Raw genomic sequence first — 17,174 nt, 5'->3', positions numbered from 1 at the left:
TGCATCAGCACTTTGCTTTTCTCTCTTTTCTCCCCACTGGCTGCTCTCTGATGGCCAAGGCCAAACACCTTTCTATTAACAGCAAACTTGGCCTTCTCACCTCTCGTTCCAGGTCCAGGTATTTGAAATCTGGACGTGGGTTTGGACACGAGGAATTGCCCAGACCATGCAATGTCCATAGAGACAGTGTGGACATTGAGAACTAGAGGGCACAAAACTCCAGCATGGAGGAAAACCAGCAGCCTCAGCACTAACTGGCTTTGACATGACTACGACATCTTTTCCTCCTTATTCAGAAGAATGCAGTTTGAAAAGCTCAGCTGGAAAGAGGTGCTCCTTAGAACTATTAACACAAGGGCCAAACATAGCTAGGAAATGGCCCTTCATGGCATCTGCCGTTCTCACCAGCACATCCTTCCTTTCCTTCTCCAGGCTCTCCAGTTTCCTCTGCAGAGATGCCACCTCCTGACAAAGAGTCACACCCTCTTCCTTCAGGGCAATGGCCTCTTTCTCCAGGGCAGTTTCTCGAGAGGTCTTCTGGTGTTCTGCCCTCCACATCGCTGCAGCAGGAAGGAGAAGGAGAATGAGAACAGCAAAGCAAAGGCAAACTGATGTGCATCCTGCAGGAACAACAGCACTGTCTTCTTGGCCTGCCTGTGTTTGCCAGCCCCTAAGGCCGCAAGGGCTTCCAAAGCTGACAGAAATGAAGGAGAAAAAAGCAGGACTCCAAGGGGCAAGGTTCAGAGGAATAGGAAAGTGTCTTTACTCTTGGGCTTGTGCAGAGTGAGCAGTCCAAGAGAGACAAAGGAGCGGGGATGCCTGTGCAGCCCTGCTCCAGAGAGGCCAATAGCCTGGGGGCTCTGGCAGGGCCTGGAGTTGGGGGGAATCGAGCTGAGGCATCCAGCTACAGCTCCTCAGCACAGACACAGCACCTGAAAGGCACCACCTGTGCACGGGATCAGCCATAGCACAGCCAGATGGCACTGCCAGCCACGGCATCTTCCTCGAGAAAAAGCTTTCACTGGCACTGGATGGAGAAATCTCCTGCTGGTTGTTCTTCCCCTCTGCCATCTCTGGGCACTGCCCTTTTCCTCTGTGTGGCATCAGAGATCCCTGCTGGGACAGGATGGGGCAGCGGGTGGGAGAGGTGAAGCTGTACCTGCTTGAATTTCTTCCAACTGTTTCAGCAGCTCCTGATTGCTGGCTCTGAGATTGTCCCTCTCAGCCTGCCCCATGCCCAGCTCCAGCTCCAAGGCCTGTATCTTCTTCCTTGCATCATTCTGGAAGAGGCAAGAGGAACAGAATCACCTGTCAGTGCCACTGCTGGCAGGAGACAAAGGGCTACAAACACTAAAGCAGAAATAGCCCAGGTGGGAGAGGGCAGCTGGACCGTACTGGTAGATGTGATCGTGATCCTCCTTCCTCCCCATGCTAGTGAGACAACCCCCCTACAAGAACTTCCACCCATCCTGGCCTTGGCACTCTGCTTGTCCAGCAGCCCAGCAGCAGGACAGGATTTCTGGGTGCATATTACCAGATCTTTCTGGGAATGCTCCAGGTGCTGCTGCAGGTCTTGCAGAGCTGCTGACACTCTGTCCACTGTGAGCTCTGCGGGGACATCCCCATCCTGAGAAGCACTTAGGCCCAAGACATGACCCTTTTCTGAAAAGAGAAGACATTCTCTTTCAAGATTTAATCCAACAGTCTCCAACAAACAAGGCCTCTTTCTACCTAGGAGGAGGTGCCTTTGTCATTGTCCTAGAGCTCGCCTTGCAGCAGGATGTGTGTCACAGGCTGACGTTATTTTGATGACCACTAATGTCAGCACTGCCCCAAAGACAACTGCATGGGCCCTGTGGCTTGACAGGACTTGGGCCCTTCTCCCTTCTGACTCTAATCACTTCTCTACAAACAAACATGGACTTGTGTCTCTGCAGGGAGACAAGACTTCCCAAGGCCTGAGTCAGCCTGAACTGACAGGGTGAGTGTGTCATACCAGGATGACCAGGAACCACCCCCTCGCTCCACCTGCTCTCCCAGCCTCCCACACTTGCCTGAGCTCCAGGTGACCAAGTCTCTGCTATCCCTGATCACGTGGTGGAGAACCAGGAGCAGTTTGTCCAGCTGGGATTGAGTTTCCTGGTGAGCACCACTGGCCTGCTGACACTTTGTGGCCAAGGCCTCTGCTCTGTTCTCAGAGCTCTGGAGCTTCCTACGCAGCTCAGACACCTCAGCCTCCAGCACCTGCACAGAGTCCCTCAAGCTCCGTTCTCCTGCTCGGGACTCCTCCAGCTCCTGCAGCAGCTGCTTCTCTCGAGTTGCCTGGGTAGCCTCCATCTCCAGCACTGCCTTCTGCAGGGCCCGCATCTGGAAGATGGATGCACAGAGCCTCAGGGACAGGGCTGCTCCTGAGGCAGCAGAGCAGGCAGTAGAGCAAGCAACAAAGGAGAAATGACTTCAGGCAAAAAAACATGCCCAAAACAGAAGGCACAGAGCCAAGGATTCCAATGGAAACAAGTGTCCTGAAAATAGGGAAAGGGAGCCAATGGGCATCCTTGAGGCTGCAGCTCTGAACACCGGCTGAACTGGCTGCGCTGGAAGTGCCCTCCCCAGCCTGCCATAGCCACGTCTGTGTGCCCACATTGCTCGGTGCCCAGCACAGGCACCAACTCCATCTGGGACAACACTGCTAACAGAGGGATGGAGGAGCTCCAAAGGAGTCTGCTGCTGCTTCTCCTCCCACATTTCCTGCTGGGACCCGAGAGAGAACGGAGGAAAACATCGGCAGCAGACACCAGATCCAGCCTTGGCCTGTGGGTGCAGCAGCACCCCGGGGCAGAACACGGCAGCAGTGGATGCTGCTGGGAGGAGAAAGCAGTTGGGGCCTCCAAGCCAAAGGTGATGATGTGTGTCCCTGGAGAAGAGGACGCCAGGGCACAGATTACCTGGGTGTTGAGCTTCAGCACTTGTCCTGTGCGGTTTGCACAGAGCTGCTCGGCCTCGCGAAGAGCAGAACGAAATTGAGACACCTGATTGTTCAGTGCCTGGTTCTTTTCTTCCAGTGTTCTGAGGCACAGGTTCTTTTCCTCCAGAGACAGAAGCAGCCTAAAAGGGAAGCATGCAACTCATTACTACACGGTATCACATTTTAGGAACTCTTAGGACTCGCACCACCTCGGGGAAAACTGCTCTGTCTGATGAGGTTTGTCTAAACAACGTGGCTGTTTGTTTGTTCCCCCTGCAGTCACAGCCCAGCATGTGCCCACTCTGCTTTTATTCATGAAAGAATGGGGAGTTCCTGCCTACATGTCCTACCTTCTTCTTGAGATGGGAATGTGAATATAGACCTAACAAAGTCTTGCCATGAAGAGATTAGGGGAGAGGAAGAGTTTTCTTCTGACTACCCAGGCTCCAAGGGGGAAAGGTTTGGTCAACATGGAAGAGACATTTCCTTGCCCCATCTTGTATGTCCAGGTAGGAGGAGCAGCACCCTACAGCCAGAGGATCTCGGGGAAGTTCCCTAAGATTTACCAGCACCCATCCTACTTCCAGCTGGAGAAACAAAGGCCGATAGCAGAAGTGGCAACAGAGCCTTGGAGCACAACCTGATGGAAGATGCAGAAACCTGCAGGCAAGCAAGAGGGCCCTGCCCTTTCTTTGTCTTCTTCTCGAAAGAAGAATCCTGTGGCACTGAAGACCGGCAGGACTTGGTCAGCTGGAGGGGCCCCGTTAACCTTGGTCTTGTCTCTTGCATTCTTTGCACAGTCAGTATTGCCTGTGACTCTGGAGGCTGGCAGGGACCCTGCTTGAGCCCCCCCAGGCACCTGGGGGCATTTTCTGAGGAACGATGCAACAGAGACATTCTTGGTTCTTGGGTGCCTTTGAGGGGAATCTGGCCTAGGTCAGCAATCAGGGCCTTGAGATGGTTCTGCCAAGCAAAGGCATCAGGATGCCAGGCTGCTCCAGATCCCAAAGGCTTCAAGTTACAGGACCCAAGGCGGAGCTGCTGGATGTGTCCAGCTCCTTACACTGCAGCTTGGGCAGTGTTAGCACACCCACCTCACAACAGAACACACCCCTAGAGGGAAAGAGCTACTCCAAAAGCCTTTGTCTTCAGAAAAACTCTAACTGAAGGCTTGAAAGAAAAGAAAATGAAACACAACATCCAGACAACCAGACGCGTCTGCACGGAGAGTTCAGAACTCTGCCACATAGGAAATGCTGCCAGAGCCCCTGGCCAGTGCAAAGATGGCAAAGAGGGAATCCATTCCCACAAGGCAGAGTCCCACAGGCTTTCATTTACCTGGCTTTTTCCTTCTCTAGGGTGTTCAAGGAAGCCCAAAGTCCCGAATTTTGGCGTGCCACTTCTTCCCATTGACTCCTTTCCATCTCCAAGTTCTTCAGGTGCACTTGCAGCTCCTTGTTCTGATGTTCTGCCTCCTCCAGCATCTTCTGGAGCTGCTCAACCTGCAACAGCTTCTGCCTTGACTGCTTCTGGGCCTCCCTCACATCTTGCCGGGCTCTCTGAACAATCGTTGCCTGGGACTCTCTGGAGGCTGCCAGCTGAGATGTCAACTCTCCCACCTCCAGTCAAACAGAACAAAGCAGTCAGAGGCTACAGCCACAGCCTGTCACTGTCAGCCACAGCAGAGGCTGTGAGAAAAGGCAAAGGCCAACTTTCCATTTCTCCCTGTCCTCAGAGCACCAGATTCACAATGCATACGGACAACTTGTTTCAATCTCTACGTGGCCCACCAAGGGCACCTGAAAAAGCACCTCCCACACCAAGGCCAGCAAGAAGAGGCCAGCAGGAATCCGTGCTGATGGTTGCTGGCCAACAGCCCAGAGGACTAGCCCAGCTGTCCAGGGCAGCAGCTGAGATTCAGCAGAGCACCGAGGGTCCTTCAGAGCAGCTGCCAAGGAGCCCAGAGCACGAGGCAGCCCCAGGGACCACCCCAGCAGCTGCTGCTCTGCCATGGAAAAGCAAGAAGGGCACAGACCCCCTGCTGGATGCTGCGGTGCCACTGCTCTTTCACTCACCTGCTTTTGTAGAGCCTCCCTCTGCTCAAGGAGGAGATTCATTTCCTCTTTGATGCCTCGTAATTCTTCCTTGTGCCTCTTCTGCGCTGCCTGGATCTCCCCCCGAGCTTCCTGCAGCTCAGCTTGCAGCTTTGCCTGGATGGTCTGGCAACAAAATGCAGAGCAACTTCCTGCGACCTGCCCTCAGGCTCAGCTTTTCCCACTTGCTCTCTCAAAATCCCATTCCTTCAGCGACTTCTTTTGGCTTCTCTACCCAGCTCTGCTTCCATTGCAAGCCTTGCTTCCCGGGCCTGAGCTCTGGAGCTTGCCAGGCTCTGTGCTGCCAGGGCCTGAAGCAGCCCTTGCCTCCTGACTCCCAGCACCTGCCTTTTGTGCCCTTGCCACTGCCCTGCACTCTGTTCCCTGCCTGCTCAGACTTACCTGCCCCTTCTCTTGCTGCTCTTTCACCTCCTGCCTGAGCTGCTGCACCTGCTGGCAGGCTTGGCTTAGCTGTCCCCGAGTTTGGAGCAGTGTCTCTGATAAAGAATTCTTCTCCTTCTGCTTTTCCAGCAGGACCTGCACAGAAGGAAAGAGCAGAGGGCTTGACACTTCCCCTGCAAACTCTGTGTGGCAAGAGGCAAAGACTGATGGGCTCACGCGCTCTCAGAGCACTCGGCTGCTGCTCCCCTGGGCCACTGTCTGCCCTGGGGGGGACACAGCTTCCCAGAGAGTGACTTAGAACACAGCCCAGGAGACATCTCTGGGTTGCTGTTCAGAAATACTCCAGGCGAGTCTTTAAAAAGATTTGTCTCTTGTCAGCGTTCCTGCTGCGCCCTCCCTGTGCCCACAAAAGAAAAGTCCTACAAACTCAGTTTGGCTATGGACACCGACCAGTACACACCAAAAGAGGACCCTTAAGAGAACAGTGAAGATCCTCCGAGGTAAGTCTTAGGAAAACAGAGCACAAGAGCAGCACAAAAATCCCAACGGAAAGCTGATGTTTCTGCCGGGCTTCCTGTGAGAGGGCTCATTCCTGGGCCCAAAGATAGCCCTGTTCACCTTTCACCTCCCCAAATTCAATGTAGAAGGCATGGAGGGCATGCTCCACACAGCCCCATAGCCTGTCATCTCCCACAGCTCCAGCCTTGCAAAAAATCACACCAGTTCTCCTTGCACACTCCCTTACCAACAAAATGTCTATCAGGATCTATTCCAGTGCTGGACATTTTCAGGATGGTTGAGGAAAGCAATTTTGCTTGCTGAAGCAAGTGAAAATTCACAGGGTTTCTCCTTCTCGGACAAAACCCACATCAAAGTGTCCCCTCCTCCAGTGTGCAAAGCAGCTCTCTGCAACGAGGGCATGCCTGGCAGGGAAACGGCTCTTGTGGTGAGCAGTCCTTTAGTGACTGATGGCAGTCTGGCTGATGTGGCCAAAGCAGACTCTCTTTGTGCAGCAGTTCACACCGACAATACCATTTACTTGTCTTACACAAAGAAGGTGTCTCATGGCCCTTGCTGGTATTCAAGCCTGAAGACTACACTGTGGTTTTGAGCTTTTCTCTTCAAAAGCAAAACCTCTGCTGGGTATTTGCCAAACCTACCACATACTCCAGAACTGAGACTGTCTGACAGAGACCATCAGAAACAAACCCTTCTCTCACAGCTCTCCTGTAACACCCAATCCAAACCTCCCCCGGCACACTTGGGGCCGTTTCCTCTTGTCCTGTCCCTTGTTCCCTGGGAGCAAAGACCAACCCTCACCTGGCTGCACCTTCCTGTCACAGGGAGTTGGAGAGAGCGAGAAGGTGTCCCCTGAGCCTCCTTTTCTCCAGGCTCAGCCCCCCCAGCTCCCTCAGCCACTCCTTGTCACACCTGTGCTCCAGACCCTTCCCCAGCTCCGTTCCCTCTTTTAGAGGCTCTGGGGCTGCCCAAAGGAACAAATTTTGCAGAAGCATGTAACCCTTTGCTGATGAACATGCATATGCCTGGCTAATAAATGCATGTGCCATCTTGAGCCAGGTGTGCACAGCAGTGTCCCTCTCTTCTACTGCCAGAAACAGCATCTGGCCTGATCTGGCTGGCACAACTCCCACTCCCACAGGTGCTGCCTAGGAATAAGGTGTCCAGAGCCACGGTAACATCATGCCCCTCTTGCTCCAGCAGCTCCCTCTGAAGCTGCAATTCCTCCAGTGCCTGCCTGTTGACTTCCAGCTCCCTCTGCAGTGATGGGTCTTCTCCCTCGAGTGCAGCCAAGTCCTCCACTGTACAAGAAGGGGCAAGACAAGTTTTCAACGGAAAACCAGCCTCATTTCCAAAACCAACCTCCATCCTGTGCTGCTGCTCCGCCTTTTCCGCCTGGGCTGACGCTTCCTTCAGCTGCTTGCTGTTCTTCTGGCGCAGACTCAAGGCTCCTGGCTCCGGGATTCCAGTGCATTGCTGCAGCTTTTCCTTGGACTTCTCAAGGTTTTCACAGTCACTGCAGAGACAAGGCTCAGTCAGAAGAAGGAAGAGGCCTGAAGAGCCATCGATCCCATTTTCAGCCCTCCACAATGGAGCTGGGGGCAGTGGGCTAAGGAAGACCTTGCTCTTTCCCTCCCAAGGAAATCCTCCAGAGGCAAAGGGAAAGGAAGGCAGGATTTTGCCTTCCTTCAGTGAGAAGCAGTGGCTGGACAGGGGCTCTCAAAGAACAGAATTCAGGGAAGCAGCACGGTGAGAGGAAGGAGTCTTCTATTCCAACATCGCTGTGCATCTCCCAGGCAGCCTTGGGAGTCACAGTAGAGCATGAAAAGCCCTGACAGGACGATGCTCAAGAGCCACACTGAGGCCTACACATGGTAGGGCAGGTGAGTTCTTTGCCCAGAACACCTCTGAACTCCCAGACCTGGACGCAGATTGCCTCTGGAACGCAGGAGGAGGAGGAAGAAACACTCACCTTCTGATTTCTTCCATCACAGAGTCTATGTGCTCCCGGTGGCTACTGAGCCTCTTGCATCGCTCCTCCATTTTCTCAAAACATCGCTGTAAGCGCCCACAATTCTCTGTGGCTTCCCAAACCAATTCCAAGGGATGCTGTGCATCAGTGGATGTCAGAGTTGAGAGGCTGTTCCTGGAGGCTGCATGCTGGGAACGGTCAGCGCCGGTGATGGAACTGGCCATGCTGTCACTGCCGTCTAACAGCACCTGAAAGCCCACATCCAGCTGTTAGTCAGGTACTCTGTTCCTATTCCAAAGTACCACTGAGATGCCTCTTCTGATTCCACAAGAACCAGTGTCCATTTGTGGAGGACCAGTTTCAAATCCGAGCCAGCTCAGCACAGTTTACTCACCTCAGGGGCTCTGGAGAAACGTCCCTGGTGAGAAAGGCCTCGAGCTCCCTGGAAGAGCACAGGGAAGAGCACACTCAGACTGCATGGCTGCCCCTGAGGCAGTCGCCTCTAAATGCTTCCCAGCCTGGAATTCCAGCTCAGCTCCTTCCTCCCCTCCTTGGGAATATTTTCAGCCCAGTAGGTTGACAGCAGCACAAACAAACATGCTGGAAGGTGTCTCATCACTTCTTAGAACACCACAAGGGGAATTGCCCAGAGCCCCATCCAACCTGGTCTTGAACACTGCCAGGGATCCAGGGGCAGCCACAGCTTCTGTGGGCAACCTGTGCCAGGGCCTCAGCAGCCTCACAGGGAAGAATTCCCTCCCAATATCCCATTAGACCCTGTCCTTTCCCTGCAGGCCCCTGGCTTAAGACTCTCTCCAGCTCTCTTCCAGCCCCTTCATGCATTGGAAGGTCACCCTGGAACCTTCTCCAGGCTGGACAACCCCAACTCTTGCATCCTTTTCCCTTGGCACAGGTGCTTCAGCCCTTGGAGCATCTTCCTATCATCCTCGTGGCCTCCTCTGCACCACTGGGGATCATCTTGGAGATGTCTGGGAGAAACCCATTCTTGTCTCTGGGAAGCGCTCAGGCTGCGCTGTGAATTGGGCTGAGGGGAAGGCAGTGAAAGCTGCTCCCTTGTTTGTGCCCACACCCTCCAGTGGGACAAGGACGGAGGAGGAGATGTGGGTGTGCTCTGGGATGGCCAGGAGCCCCCCCATTCCCTCCCAGGCCTGTCCCCATGGCCAGCACCAAAGCTGCTGCTAGCTCTGGAACAGCCAACTGTTAATCCCTTGCTATTCCCAAAGGGAACTGTTCCCAGTGGCACAGCCCAGGCCCACCCAGGCCCCTGCTGGGCTTGGCACAAAGAGGGCAGCAGCTCTCTCACTCACCCGCCGGGTCTCCATCTGCCCCTTGGCACGAGCAGTGACCAAATGTCAGTGTCCAAAGGCCGTTGGCCTTTGCAGGGTCTAAACCCCAATCTCCAAAGGCCGTTGGCCTTTGCAGGGTCTAAACCCCAATCTCCAAAGGCTTTTGGCCTTTGCAGGGTCTAAACCCCAATCTCCAAAGGTTGTTTGACTTCGCAGGGTCTAAACCCCAATGTCCAAAGGCCGTTGGCCTTTGCAGGGTCTAAACCCCAATGTCCAAAGGCCGTTGGCCTTTGTAGGGTCAAACCCCAATCTCCAAAGGTTGTTTGACTTCGCAGGGTCTAAACCCCAATGTCCAAAGGCCGTTGGCCTTTGCAGGGTCAAACCCCAATATCCAAGGGTCGTTGGCCTTTGCAGGGTCAAGAGCACAAGATCAAAGTGCTGTTGGCAGTTGCAAGGTCAAAGCCCCAATGTTCAGGAGCTGTTGACAGTTGCCAGGGCGAAAACCCCAACATTCCATGGGCTGTTGATGGTTGCCAGGCTCCAAACCCCAACATTCCATGGGCTGTTGATGGTTGCCAGGCTGCAAACCCCAACATTCCAGGGGCTGTTGGAGAGGCCCTCCCCTGGCTCTCCACCCATCCCAGCTCACTGCTGCCCGGCACCTGCACCAGCACCCCCACATCCCCACAGCCCAGCTGGGCAGCTGGGCAGGGACCTGGCTCATAACATGAGTTCAAAGTTGCTGGCCCAGACAGCATCAGTTTTAAGGCTCAGCATTCCTGAGACCCGCATGCTCTTTAGGGATGCGCTTAGTTCCTGAGTCACAGGAATTTGTCTGTCTCCCCTGACAAAGGGGAGGTGTAAGAAAAAGCCTCAAAAGGTTCTTGGTGCTTACAAATATTCATGGAAAGTAAAGCTCTGCATCTAGAACAGCCACATGAGGAGGAAAAATGGTGTTTCAGGGTCTTTTCAAATTCCTACAGAGAAATGCCAGGAGTTGCAGTGTTTAAGGCTCATAAAAGAGATTCAGAATCCCGAGACAGACACGAGTGCATTTTTTTCTCTGCTCTCTGTTTGGCAACATATCACTAGGTCTTCTAGGCAGAAGAAAAGTCTTGCTGCTTATTTCAAAGATTCCTCGTGTCTTGGGGTGACCTTATGATGTGTAGCCCATATCGCTGCCTATGCCCAGAAATTAATTTCTATGCCTCTAAACTGAGCACAACTTTTTCAAAGCAGTTTGCGGCTTGTTCAAGGTCACACACAGATAGCGGGGTTTTTTTTCCAGCTGCGGCAGGGGAGGGAGGAGGCACCTGGCTTGCGGCTTCCCGGTCAGCTTTTGGCCAGTTGTTCAGCTTCTTTTTCTCCGGAGAGAGAGGTGAATTTTTTTTTCCTTCCCTGGAATTTCGGACTTTCTCCCTTTTCCACTGGACTGCTACAATATTAGAACACATCAGGAGGACTTTCCACCGAGCGCAGAGGGCCTGGCCTTGGGCCAAGCCCCAGCTCCGAGGAGACCAACAGGAGGACTCTAACACTTTCCCAGGTTTTTTCTCCACAGCGAGAGATTTTATTATTTAGCATTATTTTCCTTTTCCCGTGTGTTTGTTCAATAAATAGTTTTATCTCCTTCACTTTCCTTCAAGGAAAATTTATTTTTTCCCAAACCTGGTGGGGGAGGGGTGGTTGTGCCTTCTCTCAGAGGATATATTTCTAAATTTGGCCGGAACACCTCGCTAGGAACAGACCTTCCAGAACCAAATGCTTGGAAAAGCTTTGGTAGATATTTTACTCCTTCATCTTTGAGAACATTCATCTGTGTCCTAGGGAGAATTTTTGTGCCCCAGTTGACAGGAATTGGTTTCTGGCAGGGTACAAATCGTCTGGGGAAGAGAAGAGCGGCACCTGCCTTCTCCAGGGCCTCTCCAGACTCTCTCCAGAGACTGACGGCCCAGGGATGTCACTGCCAAGTTCAGCTTCAGAGACCGATGCAGCTTCGAGTCTCTGCTTCCAGAACAGCAGCTTTGGGCTCCTTGAGCACAGCTGCAAAGGAGCAGGACAGCTCCCGGTGAAGGTCTGAGCTCCTGGCTGGTCCTTGCACAGCTCTCAGTGTAGTTCTGCCAGTGCTGTTGGTCTCAGGCCAGCTGTGACTGCAGCAAGGACACCTGAAAGAGGCAGAAAGCCCAGCTCAGACAAGCCCACGTGGGCAGGAGCATCCGCAGCCCCACGGTACCGGCTGTGGGGGCAGACACAGCCTCCAACTCCAGCCCTCACCAACACTCTGCCCTTGGGGAAGGGGAAAGGAACAGGCTCCCACACTGCCCCTGAACGGAGCTCAGATGATCAACAAGTCCAGTTCATGGCTGGCAAACCCTTCCCTCATACAACCCTCAGCCACCACAGGTCGGGGAGAGAGAGTTCCGACAGGATTTAGGAACCCAGCTCTGATTCCCAAAGCACGCATTCGGGCCACTGACCCCTTTCTCCACGGGCTGTGCCTCAGCACGGGGGCTGCAGCTCCCCTGAGCTCCTGGAGGACTCTCCTACTTGAGCTGCTGGACAGCCAGCCCCGGCAGGAGGGGAATTTGGTGCTTGTGTTATAGCAGGTTGGCTTTCCCGGGCTGGTTACCTATATATCGATAATTAGTTGATGAATTGTTAAATAAAGTGCCTAATTAATGTACTATGAATTTAAATAGTTATAAGCTAATGAGTTAAGTGCGCGTGTGTACAGGAAGCAATGCATGGGTATAACCATTAGAGGCAGGTACAACAGGAACCTGATGGACTTTATAGAAGGATCCTTTTAGAACCATTACCCCATGAGACGATATCAGTACCCAAGACCCTGACTGGAAAAGGAGCTGACCAATAGAATGGATCCAATTAGAAATGATTGGTCAAGGATGCACCATGTTAAAAGGCAATCAGAACACCGGAAAGTGGCCAATCAGTGAGATTGAAAGCGCACCAGTCCTGGAGGTGACAAGAGACAATAAAAACTGACCAAGTGCTCTGTACCAGGTTCTCTGGTGGAAACTTGTGGTCCAAGGGAGTACTCGATGTGTCACATTGTTCATTTTTCTGGCTTGTAGTGTAGGGTCTGAGCTTATCTTGGATCCTCGTTCTCAGTTGCTAATTAATAAACAAGTTAGCCTGCCAAAAGGTTTCCCACCTCGTTTATAACACCTGGGGTTTTTTGATGCCTTCTTGAGGCATTTTAGCACCCGAAGCCCCTTTCACACCGCCCCATTTTTTAATTATATGTTAAGTATAGCTTTAACTTCTTTATTCATATTTATTATGCTTCTACTTAATCTCACTTAATCCCGAGGGATTCTTAAAGGGGTTTTGGGGGTTTTCTTGGTTTTGCCACGTTTTTGTGCACAGTCCGCCTTTTCAACCCTCCATTCTTTAAATGTAACAAATATAGCCTTAAATTTTTCTATACTTATACAAATTTATTCCATTTTTGTCAGTTTTGTTAAGTTTTGAAAAGGTTTTGAGGCTTTGTTGGGTCATTTCCGGTACCCACCCAGCCAATGACTGAGGGGAGTTGGGCTGAGGCGGGAACAGCTCTCGCCCCGCCCCCTGTCCCGCCCAGCCAATGACTGAGGGGAGTTGGGCTGAGGCGGGAACAGCTCTCGCCCCGCCCCCTGTCCCGCCCAGCCAATGACTGAGGGGAGTTGGGCTGAGGCGGGAACAGCTCTCGCCCCGCCCCCTGTCCCGCCCAGCCAATGACTGAGGGGAGTTGGGCTGAGGCGGGAACAGCTCTCGCCCCGCCCCCTGTCCCGCCCAGCCAATGACTGAGGGGAGTTGGGCTGAGGCGGGAACAGCTCTCGCCCCGCCCCCTGTCCCGCCCAGCCAATGACTGAGGGGAGTTGGGCTGAGGCGGGAACAGCTCTCGCCCCGCCCCCTGTCCCGCCCAGCCAATGACTGAGGGCGCTTTTCCCCGCCCGCCGGTTGGGCGGGAGCCGCTCCCCACTTGTCAGTCAATGAGGGGGGTCCGGCTGAGGCTGGAACTTCCCCCTCTCCCCCTCCCCGGCCGATCACTCCCGCCCCTCCCTGCCTCGCTGCCACTGGCCCCTTGTGACTCTGAATTTTCCCCACCTGCCCCAGTCTGGACTGGTTTATACTGCTTTATACTCCCCCCTCCCCAGGCAGAGGAGCTCCTGTGCCCCCCACCCCGCAGTGGGTAAAATTCACCTCACTAGAAGTTCGTGTCCACAAAGGAGACCGAGGAGTCCTGTAAAATTGCCTTGATTTGGAGAAAGGGAGAAAGTCCGTCAGGTGTGTGTCCAACGGGGTCTCTCCCAATTAGTTGGAGCAAGTAGCCTTCTTTTCTCCTCATTTCCTGGCCGCATTTTCTCCTCCTTCCCTTTCCCTGTTGGCTGCGGTACTTGGAAGGTACTTGGGACTTCCCGATCCACCTATCCGTGTCCCCCCTTAGTATGTGCCCCCTGTAAAACGCACGATCCATGAGCATTACAATTAGCTAAATCAAATGATCTATTTTAGTAAGCTTTACTAATTGGCACGGACTGCTGCTCAGCCAAAGTCATGCTGAAGTCCTGAACTTTGGGAAGAAGAACAAAGACTTTATAGGATTATGAATATTAATATCTTTGCCTAGGGTGGATTAAAAGCTAATTAGAGCCCCCCAAACTCCCATCTCACCTCCCACAGACTCCCAGAATGTCTCCAGAGCCACCCCAAACCCCCCTGTTAGCCCCTAGAAACGCCCAAGGGACCCCCCCTGTTGGAAAACCAACCAGTTTAAAACCACTTTTTTTATATAACTTTAGCCAGGTTTCTTCACCTTTGCCCCGGAGAAGGGAACTGAAGCTTCTTTCCAGGGCATTGTTTCTCTAGGTGAGGCCTGAGATGGGCTTAGCATTTCAACAGACTGGGAGTAGCCCCAAAGAGATGAAGGCCATCGACGGAACATCAACAGAACATCAGCGGCCATCTATGAACATCTACCCCAGACTCTGCCTCTGGCAGAGTTGGAGACATCTCCTCCAGAAAAGACTGATAAGAAAATCAAGGAATGAAGATCTAATTAACATCAGAAGAGAAGAAATCTGGATTCCATAGGAGAGCAATTGCTAAGAACTACACTCACTTGGGACCAATGAACACTGACCCAATTTGTTTCTATGACTTTTGACTGTATAAAAGATCTGGAAAATCTAGTAGAAGCCATGTGTCATGGAATGATTCTCTCTGCACACCTGGGCTATGTGTGGATGAGATGATTTCTGGGGTACATCCTGGCCAGAACAATATCCTGGCCAGAATAAAGTAATGCCTTGACTCTCTAACATTAAAAATGTTGTGTGAGGGCTTTGTTTTTCCCACAGTTTTGGTGACACCCCCAGGCCACACATCCAAGGACGTGTTCTCCTTCCACCCGGGGGGGGGGGGGGGGGGGGGGTAGGGGGGGAGGCTCTGTGGGAGTCTTGGTGTTCTGGGGTCCCATCTAGCGTTCGGGGGGGTTCCCCTGATTTTGGGGTTTCCTCTGATTTCATGCTCCCCCAGTTACATTTTCCTCCCATGTGGGGGAGCTCGGGGGTCCCAGCTTCTTTGGCAGGGGCGTCACCCTGATATTGGGGTCTTACAGCATGATTTTGGGGTGTCCCCCAATTTTAAAGCCCCCTGATTTTGGGGTCCCCCACAGGACATGTTCTCCTTGCATCTGAGGGGGTGGGCAGGTCTTGGGGATCTCCCATCTTGGGAGGTCTGGGGGATCTGGGGGTCCCATCTACTCTTGTGGGGTGTTACAAACAACTTATTGAGAGTTGGCTTTTGCCATATGTTTATGGGTTATGAATTACATTATGAGTTATAATATTAAATATTATGATATTTTCCTTGGGAAATATTAAGACAATGGTATATGTTAAAATGTTTAATGTTGTTAAAATAGTCTGGTTGTAAAGTTGTTTTTTTATAAGGGCTGCATGAGTTTGTGTGCTGTAATGTCAGTTCTGTAAGTGGGACACGCTGTTGCGAGCCAAACTTCGAAGACACAGCCATAAATGTGTGATAAATACATACTATAATATTGGCTTTCCGCAAATGTTAAAATGGATGCTATATGTATAATGTTAAAGTATTTAAATAACAATGTTAAAGTATTTAATGTTAAAGTATCGTTGTTATAAAGATACAGTTTTGCAACAATAACTAATGCCTTTATTTCTGCCATTAACTAAACTTAGACATAACAGTGAAATAGCTGATACAGTTATGCTTGCGATAATTGAACTGTCTGCTTGGTTGGATAACATCCAATGAACGGATGATGAAGACCCCTGCTACTGACATGCCAGCTATCGGCAACTGCCGTCTGCAGAAACCATCGACCAAAGCCCACCCTGGAGGTGATAATAAAAACTGACTGAAACCACAGCCAGGAAATGCGCGTGCTCTAAAAAGGCAGATCCAAGGAGGAGCCATGCTAAACAGTTCCTGGAACATGTAAACTAGTTTGGGGGGGAAGTTTGAATTGGCATGATTGATTATGAATATGCATTAGGCTGATGCAATAGGACAGGTGTGTAAAGGGTGTCTCCGCAATAGCAGGTGCGCTCTTGGCTGAGTGCCAAAGCACCCAGCGCCGTGACTTTTGCTTTATTGTCTTTGTCCCCTATTGTCCTTTATTAAACTTTTAAATCCTAACAGCAGAGTGAACCTCGTTTTTCACAAAAGGAGTGGGATTCCATCCAACGAGGACCCCGACGAGCACAGCAACAGAACTGCGCCGGCTCCTAAAAGAGTGACGTGGGGTGAGACTATGCAAAACTGTACATCAGTGTGCATAAGGCTGATGCAGCCACAGGGGTATAAAAGGTAGCACCACCATTTTGTGATTGAGCCTCTGGCCCCTGGCCATGCTCCCAGCACAATCCCTTTTGCTTTGCTGAATTTTATAGTTCTCAATAAAATTTTTAATAACTCATTTCCATATTGGATCTGGGTTGTTTATAACATGGGGTTTCCCCCTGATTTGGGGGTCCTGTCCCCAGGCTGCACACCCGAGGACGTTTTCTCCTGAGCTGCTCCAGTTCCCGCTGGAGGGGGGAGGGAATCTGTGGGAGTGGTTGGGGTTTAGGGGTGGGGGGGAAGCCCCCCCCTCCCCCCCCACCAGCTACTCCATGGTCTTCCACCCTCCTCCCAAACCCTCCTCGTCTACGGGGGGGCACCAGCCCTCTACTGCCACATATAGGGGGGTGCCTGGGGAGGGTACTGGGAAGGGCTGGGAGGGGATCTAGGGGGAGATATGGGAGGAGTATGTGGGATACAGAGTCCTGGGGAGTCTAGGAGGGAGATATGGTCGGGTAGAGGGTCCGGGGAGGTCTGGGGGGAGTTTTGTGGGGCCCTGGGATGGCTTGGGGGGTATGGGCCCTACACTGACAGGTTGGGGGGGTATCTGCCAAGTTCTGGGGTGTCTTAAGGGGGCTCTGGAGGGGTCTGGGAGGAAGATATGGGGGGTACAGAGTCCTGGGGGTCTTTGGTGGGGAGATAGGGGGGGCAGCAGCCTTCCACTGACAGGTACGGGGCATCCTGGGGGGGTCCTGGGAGGCTCTTGGGAGGTCCTGAGGGCGCTGGGGAGGAAGATATGGGGGGTACAGAGTCCCGGAGGTCTCTGGGTGGTCCTCAGCAGGGGGACATGAGGTGAGTTACGGGATCCTGCGACAGCTCTCGGGGTCTCTGGGGGCACTTATTGGGCTGCCCCTCACCTGCCCCACCCCTGCCCCACCCCTTGCTCATTCCTGCCGCACCCTTCCCCTCATCCTTCCCACCCTGTCTCACCCCTGCCTGGCCCCTGCCCTGCTCTGCCCCTCACCTGCCCCACCCCTGCCACGCTCTCTCGCCTGTGCAGGTTCAGTGTCCGGGTGAACTGCACCGAC

The 17,174-nt window shown here is 52.7% G+C and overlaps 1 protein-coding gene across 1 annotated transcript in view; it reads right to left on the bottom strand.

Annotated features, from left to right (window-relative positions):
* The window catches only part of LOC138101677 (centrosome-associated protein CEP250-like), a 93,946-nt gene that overhangs the window by 48,867 nt on the left and 27,905 nt on the right, over positions 1–17,174 (bottom strand). Inside the window, exons 14-15 of the mRNA XM_068999451.1 lie at positions 1,160–1,226; positions 406–560 (exon numbers count right to left, since the gene is read on the bottom strand). Of these exons, the coding sequence (XP_068855552.1) occupies positions 406–560; positions 1,160–1,226 (222 nt within the window). The remainder of the gene's footprint in view (positions 1–405; positions 561–1,159; positions 1,227–17,174) is intronic.

The sequence above is a fragment of the Aphelocoma coerulescens genome, unplaced genomic scaffold, assembly GCF_041296385.1.
Source record: "Aphelocoma coerulescens isolate FSJ_1873_10779 unplaced genomic scaffold, UR_Acoe_1.0 HiC_scaffold_39, whole genome shotgun sequence".
Classification (NCBI taxonomy): Eukaryota; Metazoa; Chordata; class Aves; order Passeriformes; family Corvidae; genus Aphelocoma; species Aphelocoma coerulescens.
Note: the sequence above shows the minus strand (reverse complement) of the source record. Positions and strands in the feature narration are given on the sequence as shown.